The following is a 16,828-nucleotide window of genomic DNA, read 5'->3' on the forward strand; positions in this document are numbered from 1 at the left end:
GTGGCAGTAAGAGTGAAGCTTGACTCGGAGCGCGTCGCGTCTGTTTGGTGATGTGCTACTAGTACTTGAAGTGGCAACTCTTTCTCACCTTCAGTACGACGCGTCCACTCGATGAGGACAAGATCCAGAGTCCGTTTTCATGTTCAACTCCGATGAAGACTTCCTCGATGACTTCGTCTTGGATGATCAAACGCTGGCCATCCTCGACAAGGAGGAATCCAGGTTTGAGGAGTCCAAACGTGTCGGTGAGCCCGATGCGGAGGACCTGCCACCCCCAGCGAAGCGACAAAAACTAGACACAGGTCCTCCGCAGGATTTCAGTGTCCTTAGTCGCTCTCCTGATGATACCGAACATTTACCGGACATCACGGTGTGCGACGATGACACGTACAGAGTTGAACTGCAACAACCTATCGCATCGAACCCTCAAGCTGCATCTAACGTGAACCCATCTCTTACTGCACTCGAAAGGCATCTGGCTTGTTTGCGGAAGCAAAAGAACGAGGTTTGATCATTGCATTATAAATGAGTAATGGGTAACAATACCTTATGTGTGCCTAGCTTCACAAAGATAAAGTGAGGCTGCAGGAAGAGTTGCGGTACGCGCTTTCTGCTAAACTCGCCAAAGAAGGGGAAGTTGTCATACTAAGGAAAAACATCGAGAAGGTAACTCGCCATCAATCGGTCACCTTAGGACCACTGAAAGCCTAACTAGATAGGTCAAGATCATGCAACGCAAACAGCGAAGCTCAGGGCGGCCAAGGAGGAATCGGAAGCCAAACAAAAACAGATGCAAAAAGAAATGAAAGAGGAAGCAGAACGTCTGAAGACATTGTTTACTTTCAAGGTATGGATGAATTCTATCTACTCAGCTAGAGGCTAATGATGTATTTGACAGCAACATGAGATCGAGACATCTACCCGAAAGTCTCCATGGTCTGCACGCTCCAAGAAAGCCCCAATGGCGCCCCCTGCGACGCCTGTGCCCGTGCCTTTGCAGATGCAAAGGTGGAACCAGAGCGGAGCTGTGGCAGGCCCTTCGAGAGTCGTGCAGGAAAGTCCCACCCGACCTCGCTTTGGCGAAATTGTAAATAATGAGCGTACAAAGAAACTAGGGGTTGAAACCCGAAATCTACCATCTGGATTCCAACCCTCCGCATCCCCTACGAAGTCGCGGGTGACAGATTTCAGGAAAGGCAAAGGCAAGGCAACTGACTCAAGCCAGAGGGGTCCGTTGCAAGTGCAATTCGACGGTGGCCCACCACCAGCATCACTTCCTTTCGGAGGCACGCAGACGAATTCGTTTCAAACGGTTCAGGATGATGGTTCTGGCGCGATACCCCAAGAGGACGTGTTCATGGCCGACTCTAACGCGGATATAAACTGCTATTCGCAAGAAGATGTCGAAATGACTGACGGAGCTCAGGATCCACAGATCCATACCACTGTGGACGAGGAATTTGAAGAGGTGGAGCCTCGCAGGTGGATTGTGGATGTAAGTTTGGGCCACCCATTATGCTCTGGCTTTCTGTAACAACCGGAATAGTTGCATCGGCTTGTCCTAATGCACATGGAACCGACTTGCAGGATGACTACATTTCACGCCTTGTTGGGAGTTTCACTGCCAATCGGACCCAAATCAGACGCATATACTTCTGCGTGCTCTCGTATACTTGACGTTCTCGCCAATGTACCCGCTCAAGGGCATCAAGCTTGGGAACTCGCAGCCCAAGCGATTTGCGGGGCTCTAACAGAAATGGCAGATATACTGGCCGCCTCTAACCATGTATGTGTTTCATATGTATTTTATTCTATTCATGAATCACATATATCTCCATCAGATAACGTCTTTAGCCGCCCTTTTTAGTCAGCTGACTCAAATAACGTACACTCTTCCAGCACCTCATCCATATCTCTTGGTGGATAAGGCGACGGACTCCGAAGAAGACGGGGTACCTCGCATTCTTGCTGTGATATGTTCTATTATTCAGGATCACGTCAGTAAACTAGAATATCAAGATACTGAAAAATCGGAGCTAGGTCTACTTGCCAAGGAATCACTTGCACTACTGGAAGCCCTGTGTTGGAATACTCCGAGTGACTTAGAAAATAGGTGAAGATGACGTATTTTCTGCTCAATCATGACTGACAAGTGATACAGGCTAGCCTTCGTACCTCGTTGCCCTTCTGTGCTATCGATACTTCTGGATTCCTCTCGGCCGATGTGGTTTCTTTTTCAAAGTACACGGATGCTTTCTCGGTTGTCAACTCGTGAGCATGACCTTCCTGCGATAATCCACCGTTTTTTGAATAATCACGCTTAGGACCTGTCCTTTTCCAATCCCTTTTATCATTTCCTGACACCGAGGGGCAATTACAAGACTATACTCGGCTCCCTCATGTCGAGCGAATGTCCTCTCTCTTGACTGATTCCAGTAGAACATGTGACGAGGTACCTAGGCAGTGTAATCTTTATGTAATCTACTTACACCACGACAGGCCGATGGGATCAAGCGACACATCCTGACATTTTTTGCTATGCTCTCCGAGGCTCATCCAACTGCTCACACGATTATCATCGAGTCGCAGTCCGTGATACCCTCGATCATTGTTTATTTGTACGGGCTATCAGCACCTATGTGGCAAGGCGACGAGGCAATGGAGTTTGATCCCCAGGCCGCTTCAAGGTGACGAGTTTCCTGCCTTAAACTGGTCACATTTATATTGTCTATTCAGAGTGATCCAACGGATGAACCAAACAACCTTTCTCTTGCACCATTTGATGTTTAAAGCTGAGGCTCCCCTCAGATTGCAAGAACGTCTAGAGCGCGCACCACGGCACTACAACGGTCTTGTACATCTTTTTGTTGTTACCATGGGACGTCTCAGCTTTGCTGATGTGCCCGAGTGGGTGCAAGAGGAGGACAAACAGGACTTGGAAAGAGTTGCTGGTATGCTGCCAATTATATACTGTTCATGCTTCTGGCTAATGATGGCACAGGGCTTGCAAAGGATCTTTTGGAGTTGTTGATGGACGCACCACAGATGGATGCTATATGGGCCACGTACCAAGAGGGGCCAGATGACGAAATGGAGGACGACGAGGAAGTGGAAGCCCGACGGCTCGCCGCCAACGTGATCTAGCGTATTGTATACGGTGTAAGAGGCTGCGTCATCTTCTTGAAATCATCAATGATATCTCCGCGCGCATATCTGCCGATTCGTTGGCAATGGTGGTCAGGGCCATACTAGACACGCCTTTAGCTTTGTGTCTTATGATGCATGATTTAACAGTGCGATAACGAACGATTCCCCCAATGACTTTTGGATTATAGGTCTTTGCCTACCATATCTCTAACTGCAAAATTCTTGATCCAAGAAAATGAGCTCGCCGTGTCAACGCGCTCCCATCAATCAGGTTTGCTTTATATCATCGCAATTTTTGCGCACGCATCATTGAAGGGAGCCATTGGGTTTCACACATTGCAGTCTTCATACCTGAATGACTCTGTCTTTTCGTGTGGTGATCGAATCTTTTGATGTCTCTTTCACATCCATAGACATCATATACTAATGCATCTTCGATTAAAGTCTGAGTGAACATAAACCTAGAATAGCCTCCAGGTCCGTTGATTAAGAAGCGTTTGCCGGGGAAGTACCCAGAGACTTAAACCTTTTCAACAAGCGATTCCAAACCGCGGTTCGAGGGTATCAAGATCTCACCTCGTGACAAAACTTCTTGCGCCACTGGAACGCCTTCTTGTCTGCATAACTGGTTGCTTCCAAGATCTGTGCTCGTTTCATAGCGAGAGCACAGGCTTCTGCACGATATTTGACAGTCCAGCGTCGTCTTAGCTTTGCCTGAAGTGTTTCGTAAGACACAAATGAAGGAGCCAGGCCTCTATGTCGTGCAACGTACGGATAGGGCGGAGTTATTGGATTCACCAGTTTCCACCACTGGCCAGTTATCCACCGCTGTAGACTTGACCTCACCAGCACTTTCAAGCCAGAGTTGCCAGAGACAGTCTTCCCAGTCGAGTGATCGAGATTGGAACAGAGAAAAACGCTCAGTACACCACGTAGGATAATCCTTAGGAAGAACAACAGGGGACATCGGGGCGAATGGATATGTCCTACGGCTATTGTTGCCCAGTACAAGAGGCTGCAGGAGACGTCAACCGAATGACGGAGCTGTACAAATTACTCGAGAGGTGCGAAGGCAAACCATCTGGGAACAGGACAACTCGATCAGTGGGCGCCAAGAGACGAGCAACATTTAAATAGGCATTGGCGGATCCTCCAGAAGAAGATGAGGCTTGAAGTACGTGGAACGAAAGACCGAATGAGGCATGCGTATCAAAGATGCTCGTAAGTTCTGGAAACCTTTTGAGAAGGGTTAGATGGTCCGTCGAACCCGACCGCGCAGAGGTCACGATGACCAGAGATATGGGACCTATACAGCCATAAGTGAATGCGTTCCGTAACAAAAGACTGAGTCCAAATCACCCGACCAAGTCGCGAGTGTGGTAATGGTGTCGCGCAGCCTGTCTTCTTCAGTCCACAGGCAAGCGGTGAGGTCAGTGGACACTGACGAATGAGTAGACAGGGTGAAGATCTCCAGATGACCAGGTGGCGGAATATTGGGAAACGCGATGGACATTCGCTGCTGAATCGATAAATTTGAGAGAGGGGAAACACGGTACGACGTGTCTGACACGTCTGCATCTTAGAAAACGAGTGTTCCAATATCCTTAGCAACGTACTTGGAATATGGCCTATGTGTGGACGGCCGGCTGCAACAGCACATCGCAAGGCGCTATGCATTTTGAAAGAGAGGAAGGTAATGCTCACGCAGCAGTACAGAGACCACAAAATCCGCAGCCCTCCTAAGTGTCCATAGCGGAAGCGGTGTAGGTCCTCGAGCAGAAATCCAGGGAAGTTGGTTATGAATCGCACAACACCAGACAACGGTCCTGAATGGGAAGAAGCTTCGACTGGTATGCTTTGAAGGTAGGGTGATTGGATCTTGTCGACATGAACTGACGATTGGTTCTCAAGATGGACACCTGCTCCCTTAGCGTGACGGTGATATGAACCAGCTGAAGATAAGTAGCTCTGGAAACTTCCTGAGCCTGATAGAAGTTGCGGGTCTTTGTTTAGCTGAGGAAGTGAAGTACTGGCGCCAAGTTGGCTCGTAGGTTCCATGCTTGGAGTCGCGTTCTACAAGCGTAATATCAATCCTGAACGTGATGAAAGTGAGATGAAGTGTATTATTAGCTGACTAAGTCTTCCCCGGTATTAAATCGCGGTCACCACTGCTTGATGATTATCGCTAATAGTAATTACTCGTCCTCCTCAACATCACCGAACTCAAACATCCCAGCACGGTCACGCTTCGCTTCAGCGACTGCAGTTTGCAGTTTACTCATGACGTGTGGGTATGCACCAAGATATTTGCAGCCCTTGCGGTCAATTGATGCCAGACCTTCGCGGAGCAGGTCAGCATTAATGCAAGCTAAAGGATCTTGCGTAGCGACGGGGTCATTGGGATCAATGAGACGCAGGTGAAGTGTAGCGCCTTCCTTGTAGTCAATGTTGGCCACAAGTTTGCGACCCTCGCACAATTGACGGAAGCGCTGAACAGCATCTGCGTGATACTCGCTTTCGGAAGCCACAAGCCTGACAAAGCTATGTACAACAGCATAAGTGTTATAAACGATAAAAATGCGAACTGCACCATTACCTTAGGCGAGCATCTTGCGCTTGACCGGGCAGGGAGCGGAACTTGGGATCGAGAGGACGGATATTTGAAAACGAGACACTGTCTTGGTTTCCATAGTCGATAAATGTTACTTCAGCCTCCTTCTTGATTGGAGATGCACGACGAATCCTGGCACGGTACCATGACCCATCCGAAAACTTGGCAGACACCAAATCTCCTGCCTTCGGCACGAAATTCGATGGTGCTAGGTGTGCGACGCGATGGTGTAGAGAAAAATCGCGCATCAGCTTTTCTAATGTTGCGATGCCTGGCGTACACGGTGAGAAATAGTCATTCGGGTAATTCTGTGCGAAGCTTACCCTCAGTGTTTAATATTTGTACTGAGAAACTGAAGCCATTTTCTGCCCGGACATCGCTGATAATGACATCCAGATATTCCGACTTTAGACGTCCAGGATCATCTTCAGCAGGGGGAGCCTGAGCAGCCTTCTCTGCCTCTTCATCATAGTTCTCCCATAACTTGAAACATGATTAAATCTCGAAAGGAAGTACATTAATGTTGCGGCTTACGTTTTTTTGTGCTTGCTTGGCTTCTGCCTGAAATAATGACTATCAAAAAAGTTGATACTCAAGGATCAAGGCAGCGCTCACTTCAGCTGCGTACAACTGTGTAGACCAGGACAAGCCGTCGGCGGAGAAGGAATGTACAGACCCAAGGCCCTCCTTGATTAGTGAAATTGCGACATTTTCACCCTTCGACCACAACGTTCCGATGAAACCGCCAGATTTGTCGACGGTGTCCACTTCAAATTCAACATCGCGTTGCATGTACCGGCGAGTTGCAAAGTCTGCAGCTTCCTGACCAAATGGTTCGCTTCTCTCGGAAGGATTACGCGCTGTTCGAGGCGCTCGAATGCCTGAGAAATAATCAAGTATGGTTTGAAAACTGTTTTTTGTCAGTCTTACCATTGAGAACCAAGGTGAGCGACTGGTTATCTTTGGGGAGGAAGAGCCTTGGGAAAGAACATTTCAGAACTATTCGTAAGAACATAGTGCTAAACCGCACTTGAAGCGAGACCCTGAGGCAACGTAGTCGACAACAGCGGATACCTTCCCTTGCCTCTTGAAGCCATTGACGAAAGTAGTGGCACGTGCACCAGACTAGAAAACAAGTCTGGATCTGTGAGGAACGGATACCAAAAGGTATACATACCTCTGAAATGTTGACGGGGGGCTTTACAGCCGGCTGTTCTTTGCCGGAGTGGATACCACGGGTCTCAGTAACAGCGCTGAGTTCAAGAGTCAGTAATATCTAACACAAATGAGGGTGTCGTTGTCTTACGCTTGTTCCGCAGCCATCAGTTTGTCGTAGTCAGAAGAACGATCCTCATCATCACGTCGATGGCGGACAACGGAGGCAAGGCCTTTTTCTACCAATTGCTCTGCAATGTTGCTGGTTCGGAAATGTAAGTGAATATAAAACACAATATGTATCTCGCTTACGAGCTTTGGTTTCCGTATCTAACTGTGGCACATTCGCGCTCCTCATATTCGCCGTCACGAGGACGAATGAAGTCAACCGTAACTTTGACATGCTTGCCAATAAGTTTCTTCCGAAGGAATTCGCGAGCTTCCTGTGCATAGTAAGCCTGCTTAGGGTCGGAGAGTCTGACAACTATCAGAAGACGTCGACGACCAAGACGTACTACTCACTTGGGACCTTTTGTTGAGCTGAGCTGCAACCGGCGCTCCTTGCCGCTCTCCTTATCGACGACAGATATTTGATCGCCACTCCATACCCGAATGACAGTTCCGTCGAAGACGCGCGCGTTCCCATTAGTAGTACCATTCGACTGGGTAATCGATGCAGAGGCAGTTGGCACATTGGCGTACAGACACACTCGCTTTTCTTTTGCAGCTTTCTCAGCCGCACGTAGGCGCTCCATGCCTCCTCCTGCAGCCAGCATACCGGCGTGCCAATCGACAACACGAGCGAGCCCAGCTGCAACAAGATGTTCGGCTACATTGCCAGCGGGATGGAGAACTGCAGCAGATATTGCCAAATATACTCTCAGACACGGAGAACGACGTACCAGAACCAATAAATATCGATGCCGGTGGAGGTGGTGCACTGTTAGCTGCAGCTTGGAACGGTGTTGCTGTCGAAGTTGGCAACGATAGGATAATCACCCGTACAGATCGCTGGAGTAGCCTGGACTCTGTGAAGAATTTTGCCTGCAGACCATAATCCAAACAAAGTTATTTTGATATGTGAATTGACTTACTTCTTCTGCCCAAGGCTCTGAGGGTTCTCCTTGTTTTGGGGATGTCCTGGCACAACGAACACCAGCAAGCGCAATGTTGACTATTTGATGCTCGCCATCCGGCATGAGAAGTCGGGCCCGGAGAGTAGACCCATCCCGCACTTGTTCCACAAGTGCTAAAAATATGAATCAAACCAAGTATTGCAGTCGTAAGAAGACGTCATACCATCAATGGACTTCCCCTTCCACTCCGAAACAAACGCTTGCGAATCAGTCGGCATTGTTTGGTGCACGACGCGGGCCTGCGGAAATGACAGAAGCGACGACACTTGTATGGCAGCCGAGAATACACACCTGCGGACCATGAGAATTCCATAAGCCCTTTCCTGCCGCCTTCGCTTCAGCTTCGATGTCACGTTTTCGGATATCGTCTTCCGAGGGGTCCCGTTTCGATTCCTTGACTTTGGCCCAACCGTTCTTCAGCATCTCAGAGGCAACATCCACACCTCCGATTTCAGCAGTGCCAGAGTCGCGCGTGACATCGTCGTTGGAAGGAAAGCTATGTGTGGAAGTAAATGCAATTTCTTTGCCTACCGCCAATGCACGCAGAAAATCACGAGACTCAAATGCCCATGGCTGAAAATAACTTTGATTAAGACTGACGAGAAATGCAGCGACTGTATCTTACCTCGTCCTCTCGAGTCTGGTTTCCCATTCTCGGAGCTACGACATCAGCAAGGTGTAGGATTCTGCGGAGTGTAGCGGGTCAGACCGTGTCGCTTTCCTATCAGACTTCTCTGAGTTGCACACCTCTCCTTGGGACTCTGCCCTTGTGGTCCTGTACGTCCACGCAAAACGAGGGTGTCGCCAGAGATGACGGCTAGGTTTCATGCCCTAGGATTAACAAAATGCGGAGAAGAGAACGTGTCGGTGTACACACATTTTACAATCTACACGCAACAAGTCAAGGACAAGAAAATGAAGAAAATATTCGGACCTACAGCTTTGAGCGACATTCTGCGAGTTTATCCAAGAAATACTTGAGCAAGAGGTAGATGGCAAACGAATTGCTGTAAGTTATTACAAATTTAAAGTGCTTCGCACAAGGAGATCAATGTCAAATCTATGGGAACTTATTTCCTTTTCTGATTTGACGTAAACACCACGATGCTGTAGGTCTCGAGGAGTATGCAGTCAAAAAGCCGTACAATTACACACAGCCAATATCGCCTACAATATTGTGGGCTTTGCCCATACATACGAGGTAAGTATTACAGCGCTTAGAACGCCAGATTGTGTCGCTACGCACAATCACTAAACTGGCAGTGTCATCAACACGTGCACACCACGGGTGGGGTCGTATGCCCTGAGCATAGCAACTGCGCACATATGAAGTGCAGTGTCATTGCAGATTCCAGAAACACAATTCCCATTCCTTATAAGCTACACCATCTCCTTATTGCACCAGCAAGCCAATGTCCCCCTCTCGCTTTCATGAGCATCTCACCTCTGGTCATGACAGCGATGTTAACTTGCCCACCTCCCCCCCGGATCCCAGCAAAGGAAACATACCAGACAGTAACAGAATTGACGTCATGGCACAAATACGCGCAGCAACGATGACCCCTACGCCCCTCAAAGAACTACTAAAAGATCCTGCTGTTATCAACACGCTCTACAACACCGACGGGAGGAAGAGTTATAGACAGTCATCTAGCTCACAACACCGTGAACCCCGTTACTCTGCTTCGACATTGATGAGCCTGGTGGTAGCAGAAGAAGAAAAGCAAGCACAGCACCTTAGATCGACCCTTCGGTCGACTGGGGACAGGCTCGATCAGGAAATGCGCAGGGCAAAGCAGTCTGAATCCAAAGCAGAGTTCGCAGAAACCCGAGCGCGGGAGCTGACTGTGCGTGTCAGTACCGCTGAAACAGGCAAGCGCTACGCAGAACTCGATGCGGCGCGTGCCAATGAAGAGATGCGGCGGTATCAAATACGCATCGAAAGCCTGGAAAAACAGGTCACAAAACTTCAGGCCGACATCCGCGTCTTAGAGAGGCAAAGAAATGAAGCCGATGACAGCGCATCACGAGCGCGGGATACTGCGAGAAAGTTTCAAATCGAACTTAGCAAGCAACAAGCAAAGGAGAAAGTAGTAGAAGAAGGTTCGATGTATAGTCGGAAGAAGTGGTTCGTAACCGGTCATAACGAGGGTTGGGATGCTGGGTATGCGGAGGGCTTTGACGACGGCAGGGAGGATGGGTTCGAAGAAGGTAGACAATATGGCATCCGCGAAGGACGAGAGTCGGGATTCAAGCAGGGTCACAAAATGGGTCGGAAAGAGGGATTCGAAAATGACAGAGAACAAGGTCGGTACGAAAAACATCAGCTTGCGCTTGATGCCTTTGACGCAATTTTTGCTGCAGAAGTCGATGAAAATGATCAAACAGTGAGTTCTGACCTGTCACATCAATATTTTTTCATTAAGACAGGCATTTCTGCAAGGCACAGAAAAAGATGCAACAATGGAACGAACGCATGCAGCGGTCTTCATCGCCAGCCCAACTCGGTCCAATATGGCTGAAACGACCACTGTACCATGACTATGCGGACATGACCCGATGAACATTTGATAGAACATGCCCGTTGCGTATCACATCAGTTATACTGGACTCTTTTTATGACAAACTTCGAAGATAACGCACCTTTTAAGTTAAGTATCGTTTACTGTACACCATGAGTGATGGTTATTTTTAGTTGGATTTTGCCCGGACACGAGCACCGGGTAGGAAATAGGGCTTGGCGGTTATTGAGAAATAGATAACTTGATCCGCTCAATGATAACATGGATCATCCAGTAGATTCTAAGCGTTTTGATGATAATAGTTTCGACGGCACATAGCGCACTTTTAGTTTGTTTTGTAGGCGCTTGCCGGTGGTCTGGAACAACATTGGTGCGTGGGAATAGACTGCGATCTGATAAACTTGTTCAATGTTATGGTTCAGATCAGTCATGCTTTGATCGTTGCAATTAGATACATCAACTTTTACGGACACTGGACAGTGCCCCCTGCCCCTACATATACTCAATTGCCAGGATCTATTTCATCCTCATCATGAGCTTCGTACAACCCCTTCCATCGCCTGGTCTGGCAGGTGGCCGTCGCAGGCCGAAGAACCTCCCGAGTTTACCTCTGTCTGCGTTCAGCCCACCGAGCACAGGGACTTCTGACATGTTCCCTTTACCTCCAACTCCAAGTGCGCTCTTTCCAGGCGAAGTCATTGATGCCCATCTGCGGTCTGAGGCGCTCGAAAGTGCTGGCCTTGATCTGGCTGGCACTGAGGTCGCGGGTGCCGTTTTATTGTTAAACGACTTTTCGGTGCCAGAAGGGTAAGCTTTTGTTTTTGAGGAAATTTTGCATTTCCTTATCTTGGTTACGAAACTCAGACTGCAATCTTCTCTCACACAAAATGTTCGAGTACTTTCCGTGGCAGCTCCCTTCGAGCTTAGCGCCATCCCATCAGATTATTCAGATCACTCAGAGTCATCTGGAATTCCCCAGTCTCTTTACACCTCATACACAGCTTCGCATGAGGCACTAGGAGCTAAATCTCAGGCCATCGAGACTTTGAAATGGGCATTCTCAAACAGTCGTCTCGTCGATATTGACGTTCAAAGTGATATCATGTCGAATGTCGCAAAGTATGAAGTATTTGAGGACCTTCTCATGAAAGCCACAACCGATCTTCCTGGAGACAGGAAGGTCCCCATAGTCCTTTGTGAGCATTTTTGCCCTTAAGGTGAGTGTCTGGAACTGACAAAATTTTAGCCAATATATTACCGCCACCCCATGACCTAAGCCTACCGATCGTTAAGCTCCTCGCTGATCCAAGTTATCGCAATTATCAAGCACACTCTGCATCCCTGTCATTGTTTCCGAATCTCTATGTGAAGTTTACGCCTCCCATGTGGAATCAAACCGTACCAGGTCCCGCAGATCCAACTTCAGAAATGGATCAACATCGTGAATGGAAACGAAAAATCAAGATGTTCAGTAAGTTCTTGCGTATGTATTTTTAAATATTGGTACAGCGCTGATGAACTTCCGGCAGTTGGTCCGGTGCTGGAAGCATTTGGCTACGAGCGTATCATTTTTGGAACTTCACCTTCCTTGGCTACACCCCCGCTCCTTAACCCCGCAGACTGGTATGCGCTTGTGCGCGAGTCATTTGCAGAGCTTGCGGTGGAGCAGGACGCAATCGACTCAATCTTTAGTTTAAATGCAAAGAGGATCTACGGAAACCCATAATGCCCTTGAAGCCTGCCAGTCTTGTACAAATATTCCCCATTTTTTTTGACCAGTTTTCGTAATCGAACGATGTCGATATCTTGTATGCTTCGGTGCACTGGAATTTTCAAATCAATAACGAATCATGTAAAGTAACCAACAAACAATGTGTCGACTTCGGACGTTGACAAAGAGCTAATAACACGGTGATAAGGAGAGTTTGCGACACGATCTCACGTAAGAGACTTGACCAGTATCTATGATTAGGGGTGCTTCCATGTTTGGGACAGGTAACTGGCACCTGAGTTTCCTTTCTTGTACGGCGCTGCTTCAACCACCTGCCGCGGCGATTTCGTTATGTAGGTCCATTCAGTTTGTGTGATCCACAGTTTCGCTCAGTTCCTGCTAAGAAGGGTATACACTATATCACACTTGTAAGAACTATTTCACAACAAAATTTGCTTATTTTCATCTTGGGACCCACAGTAACTGACAGTAGCTAAACGGCGAGGTTGTCACCTGGTTTCACCAGCTGACAGTCTCTCTACCTGCTACAAACCATTTCCTTCGCCGGTAAAAGTACTCATACAACGAATGGGCAGCGACAACGATGCACAAATAGGATATGGTAGACGTGGTGCGTCATCATCGTGAGTGCTCGAGTCTCTTCTGGTCGGTTAATATCAATTGCACACTTACCAATCACATGAGGTTAGGAGCAGCAGAGAGTCTTCACCCGCTTCTGTAAGTGAACGTTTCTCTTCCTGACACGTGTTTCTTCTTTTCTTCTACTCGTCATGGCCATGCAGTTGTCTCACATGTCCTACACAACCTTGCAGAAACGGCAGAAACGGTCTTTCACACCAAATTCTGACGATGAGACCCACGTAGTCCCTGCACCAGTCGACACTAATGCGGATACATCTTCCAGAGATGGTACCCCAGCACCATTGATTCGTCAAGCAGTTGGATTTTCATGGCAGCCAGTCCGTGCTCCCTATCCCAACTGTCAACACCTACCAAGCTGTCCTCCCGTCAAATCCAAATGCAATACAATTTCTCCCAGGACAGGCGCTACCCAAGAAGAAGAAAAGGAGGCCAAAACCGGAGTACTCCGCTCAGACCAGCCGGTTTAGACTCGCTCAGGTACCCGAGCCCCCACCAGCACACACATCAGAACCCTCAACACAGCCCACACTATGTGCTGGCGGGGGTCCGTATTCTTCAATGTATCGCATCAGCAGTGCTGCATCGCCTAGTGCTAGTGTCACCATGTCTAACCCTTCAGTCGCTGATGGTGCGTCACCTGGGGAAGCTCATTCCCCGGCCGCATCTTCAACAGTAGTGTCCGGCCCACGTAGTTCGTATCGTGCGGCACCGGGTGCATACAATAACACAATTCCAAGTGGCAGTTGCGCCCAAGGGCAACTTGACGGACATACCACCCCTGCCAAGAATAAACGGAACAAGAAACCAACCGGGCAACGCACTGCTCGGGGCCCTAGTTCCTTAGCTCAGTCATCAGCCTCTGGTTGCCAACTTCAACCATCTCCCAATATGCATTACCCACACCCAGGAGCACATTATCGTCGTGATTATGAGGCAAACCTCGATTCACGATTACCCTCCACAAGTGCAGTATCTCGTCAAGAACCTGTGGGACCGACTTTTTGTAAGGTGGTAGCCTTCGCCTTGCTTCCTGATCTAACGCTTCTGCAGCTGCACAAGAACGATCTGCAGCACCTCCAGCCCCTGGAGGACAAACGCAACCTCTTCGGATGTTGACGCTCCTCATTGAGGATATTAGAAGTGGAGTCCCAGATCACCAGCTTGCAGAGATCAAAGTGTTTCTTCGGCCAGGGGAAGATCCAGACAGTGGTTTTTGGGCAAACGCAAAAGAGGTTTGCGAGACTTTGCAAGCCGGACCATCGCGGATAGATGGTATGTTACCCCTTGACTAGTAAATCGTAGTTGTAATTTTGTTTTACAGGTCCTGCGAGGGTGTACACGCTTCGTGGAAAATATCGCCAGTTCTTCATGCGTGTGGATACTGATAACGTCCTCGAAGTAGAATCGTGCAATCTTGGTGTGAGCAAAGAGCGCACACTTGAAGTCGTCGTCGAGTCTGTACGTATGGTTTGACGCGCCTGACTATGTTACATAGAGGCGCTGATTTCACTTCTTAGCCTGTCCCGAAGGGTCGATTACCTCCACCTCCCCGGCTTCCTCTTGAACTGCCACAAGTATCTAGCTCTGACTCCGACACTGCCCTGTCACCATCTCAACAGCAAATGCCAAGACAGCTAATGTATTCGGGAGTCACATGTGATACGCGCATCGATTTGTTGTCACAAAGTGATTACCGCCCCCAGAAGAGAAAACGACCATCCCAGAGCCATTTATCACCTCAAAATAAAGCACCACGAAACTCAGTCCAGAGGACTCCTTCTCCTAGTCGCACGCCACATCGAGCGAGACAGGTGAGACATGAAGACCAAGAAGGCTCCTCTTCTGATGAAGATGGTGTACGAGAAATATCGCCCCCCATTCCTGGACGCTATGCTGAGACAGCAGATGAAAGGGACGATGCGATTGCCAATTTCATTCGATCGGACATAGAGGGCGAAAAGGATTGGCCTCGATGCATGTCGATCACCTCTCACGGAGGTCCAAGGCGCGTTTCTGACGTCCTGTGGTCCTATAATTACGTCGAAAATAGAGTCAAGGAACACGAAGATAGGAAAACACCATCACACTGGGATGGGGCGCCAAACTCCAGGGTTGAGAGAGTGAGTCTGCAGTCCCTGATCCAGTGCGGTTTTAATTTGTTCTGTTACGTAGCGACATGTTTTGCGTACACTAAACCTCACTCCGGAATGGGGAAAGGAGTGTCGGAAAATTCTCACTCTTGTTGATCATTACGGGAAGTATGGGCGCAGGTATCCGGATCCGCATGTCATAAACGAGATTGATAGTACGGACGCTCCTACAGAGAAGACTTGGAAACGGTTTGTTAAGTTGCTGCGCTCGGTTGATGCGCAGTTTAATTCCAACCGATTAATGGAAAATTTGTGAACATAAGCTATTCACGGTGGATTTAGCTCTTGTATTTGCACTACGTCACCTCTTCATAATAATTTCTCGCTCGTGCTCTCGATGTGCACCCGTATAGATACATCAAAATAATAATAGATATACATATGCTTTTCCTGGTGTGACAGAGCAGTGTCCATACGATAACGAAAGGGTAGATAGATCAAGGTATCTCTAGTTACAAATATGCTGTCCTTCCCGACTCAGCGAGCATCAGGATGTTTTTCTTCTTTCAGCGTGCTACCTCAGCGCCGGATTATCAAAACTTTCAATCCAAAGATGCGCGAGCAGGCAAAAAAATTGTCATCGCAAACGATCATCATTAAATACAACAATGCGCAAGCAGGCAGCGCAAGTCAGGGAAACAAGTAATATAGGTATCAAGCATGATTAATTGATTAGCGAACTGTTCACCCGACGAGGTAACTCGTTCTCTGAAGCGTCGAAACACGTCTCGCTGGAACATCGCTTTCCTGACGATGACGGGGGCCATTTTTGATGAGGTCAGTGGTGAGTGTCGTGAAGTGTCTTTACTGATAGCATCGTAGCGTCATTGGTGTTGTCTTGAGCATTTTGAAAATCATGGACCATGGTGAGCGTCGTTCACGCGCCGTCTTGAGTGTCGTTAGTGATCTTGCTTGATAGTGTCGTGGCGTAAGTGTCGTGATGCGTGTCATGAAATGGTCGTGATGGCGTCGTATTATTCTCGTCGGCTTGTGGTCCGTGACCCTGGGAGGGTCGGTATTGAGTAGGCGGTAAGTTCTTGGCGTTACTGGTAATGAAGCCGCGGGGGGAAGGTGTCGGCTAGAATCGAGCTTAAGACTGCATTTGTCCACTAGCGAAGTGACGCAAGGCGGGCCATAATTCACGAACCAGCTCTGAAGTAGAAATTGCATCGACTCTGTGAGGAAGTGGCGATGTTTGGCGGTTGCTAGCCAACATCGAGGCAAGCATCACCTCCGCCATGCCAGCAATCCAGTGGTCAATGAGAGCTGCTTGGCCACTACGAATCTGTTCGTAGACTTGTGCAAGGTCGCCAACTAGTAGCAAAGAATTCAATAAACAATATGGGCATCACCAAAGATGACTGACCAATTCTGTTGACGTGTCGCTGGAGGCGAGAACAGACGATGCCGTCGCATGCAGCGTTCATTCGGGAAGCTCTAAGTTTGCACTAGTGAAATATGGTGTGTGACATATTTCGTCTAGTGATGAACACGTCCGTACCTTCTGCTGCTTGAGCTTACGCGGGCGGCACTTCTCAGCCTGATATCGGAGAGCTGTAAAAGGGAGATGCACTGGCATGAATCGACCGGCGGTGTGCTTAGTAATGGTATCAGGGGCTTTAGCCAGGAGGCAATGGCCTTGGTTTTCTGAGCTGACATGTCAGTGGGGTAGGCAGATCCAGAAGGTTTAGTATTCGATGACGGCAACGACGGGAAGCTGTCGAAGGCTCAGC

General features: G+C 48.5%; 6 protein-coding genes across 6 annotated transcripts; 3 read left to right on the top strand and 3 right to left on the bottom strand.

The window, feature by feature from the left end:
* Nucleotides 1–577: 577 nt before the first annotated feature.
* BJ212DRAFT_203897 (uncharacterized protein) lies at nt 578–3,158 on the top strand. Its single transcript, XM_041342630.1, has 10 exons — nt 578–666; nt 726–847; nt 899–1,495; nt 1,547–1,786; nt 1,842–2,113; nt 2,162–2,271; nt 2,325–2,452; nt 2,500–2,687; nt 2,737–2,951; nt 3,002–3,158. Exons 2-10 carry the CDS (start codon nt 791–793, stop codon nt 3,142–3,144), a joined length of 1,950 nt encoding a protein of 649 aa, XP_041192764.1. The 5' UTR covers nt 578–666; nt 726–790; the 3' UTR covers nt 3,145–3,158.
* Nucleotides 3,159–3,574: 416 nt separating this feature from the next.
* On the bottom strand, nt 3,575–4,699 carry BJ212DRAFT_1430748 (uncharacterized protein). Its single transcript, XM_041337689.1, has 3 exons — nt 4,507–4,699; nt 4,188–4,453; nt 3,575–4,162 (listed from the first exon to the last, which is right to left on the bottom strand). The coding sequence occupies exons 1-3, from the start codon at nt 4,658–4,660 to the stop codon at nt 3,902–3,904; spliced, it is 681 nt and encodes a 226-aa protein (XP_041192765.1). The 5' UTR covers nt 4,661–4,699; the 3' UTR covers nt 3,575–3,901.
* A 643-nt stretch (nt 4,700–5,342) lies between these two features.
* BJ212DRAFT_1447023 (uncharacterized protein) lies at nt 5,343–9,002 on the bottom strand (the record flags this gene model as incomplete). Its single annotated transcript, XM_041338342.1, has 18 exons — nt 5,343–5,688; nt 5,744–6,029; nt 6,082–6,241; nt 6,293–6,319; nt 6,374–6,639; nt 6,689–6,735; nt 6,789–6,883; nt 6,936–7,011; nt 7,065–7,175; nt 7,226–7,390; nt 7,436–7,766; nt 7,816–7,957; nt 8,008–8,162; nt 8,213–8,288; nt 8,341–8,622; nt 8,675–8,735; nt 8,797–8,866; nt 8,984–9,002. The coding sequence occupies 18 exons, from the start codon at nt 9,000–9,002 to the stop codon at nt 5,343–5,345; spliced, it is 2,715 nt and encodes a 904-aa protein (XP_041192766.1).
* Nucleotides 9,003–9,743: 741 nt separating this feature from the next.
* On the top strand, nt 9,744–12,297 carry BJ212DRAFT_1272154 (uncharacterized protein; the record flags this gene model as incomplete). The annotated part of the gene is made up of 5 exons (XM_041331001.1): nt 9,744–10,450; nt 11,052–11,378; nt 11,436–11,767; nt 11,818–12,042; nt 12,101–12,297. The coding sequence occupies 5 exons, from the start codon at nt 9,744–9,746 to the stop codon at nt 12,295–12,297; spliced, it is 1,788 nt and encodes a 595-aa protein (XP_041192767.1).
* A 347-nt stretch (nt 12,298–12,644) lies between these two features.
* Nucleotides 12,645–15,478, top strand: BJ212DRAFT_1355708 (uncharacterized protein). Its single transcript, XM_041335676.1, has 9 exons — nt 12,645–12,710; nt 12,763–12,926; nt 12,993–13,020; nt 13,116–13,266; nt 13,301–13,948; nt 13,996–14,217; nt 14,267–14,403; nt 14,463–15,065; nt 15,118–15,478. The coding sequence occupies exons 2-9, from the start codon at nt 12,871–12,873 to the stop codon at nt 15,349–15,351; spliced, it is 2,079 nt and encodes a 692-aa protein (XP_041192768.1). The 5' UTR covers nt 12,645–12,710; nt 12,763–12,870; the 3' UTR covers nt 15,352–15,478.
* Nucleotides 15,479–15,655: 177 nt separating this feature from the next.
* On the bottom strand, nt 15,656–16,754 carry BJ212DRAFT_1504375 (uncharacterized protein; the record flags this gene model as incomplete). The annotated part of the gene is made up of 4 exons (XM_041341608.1): nt 15,656–16,173; nt 16,243–16,409; nt 16,462–16,543; nt 16,617–16,754. 4 exons carry the CDS (start codon nt 16,752–16,754, stop codon nt 15,973–15,975), a joined length of 588 nt encoding a protein of 195 aa, XP_041192769.1. The 3' UTR covers nt 15,656–15,972.
* Between the last annotated feature and the right edge of the window lie 74 nt (nt 16,755–16,828).

The sequence above is a fragment of the Suillus subaureus genome (assembly GCF_016647635.1).
Source record: "Suillus subaureus strain MN1 chromosome Unknown BJ212scaffold_17, whole genome shotgun sequence".
NCBI lineage: Eukaryota > Fungi > Basidiomycota > Agaricomycetes > Boletales > Suillaceae > Suillus > Suillus subaureus.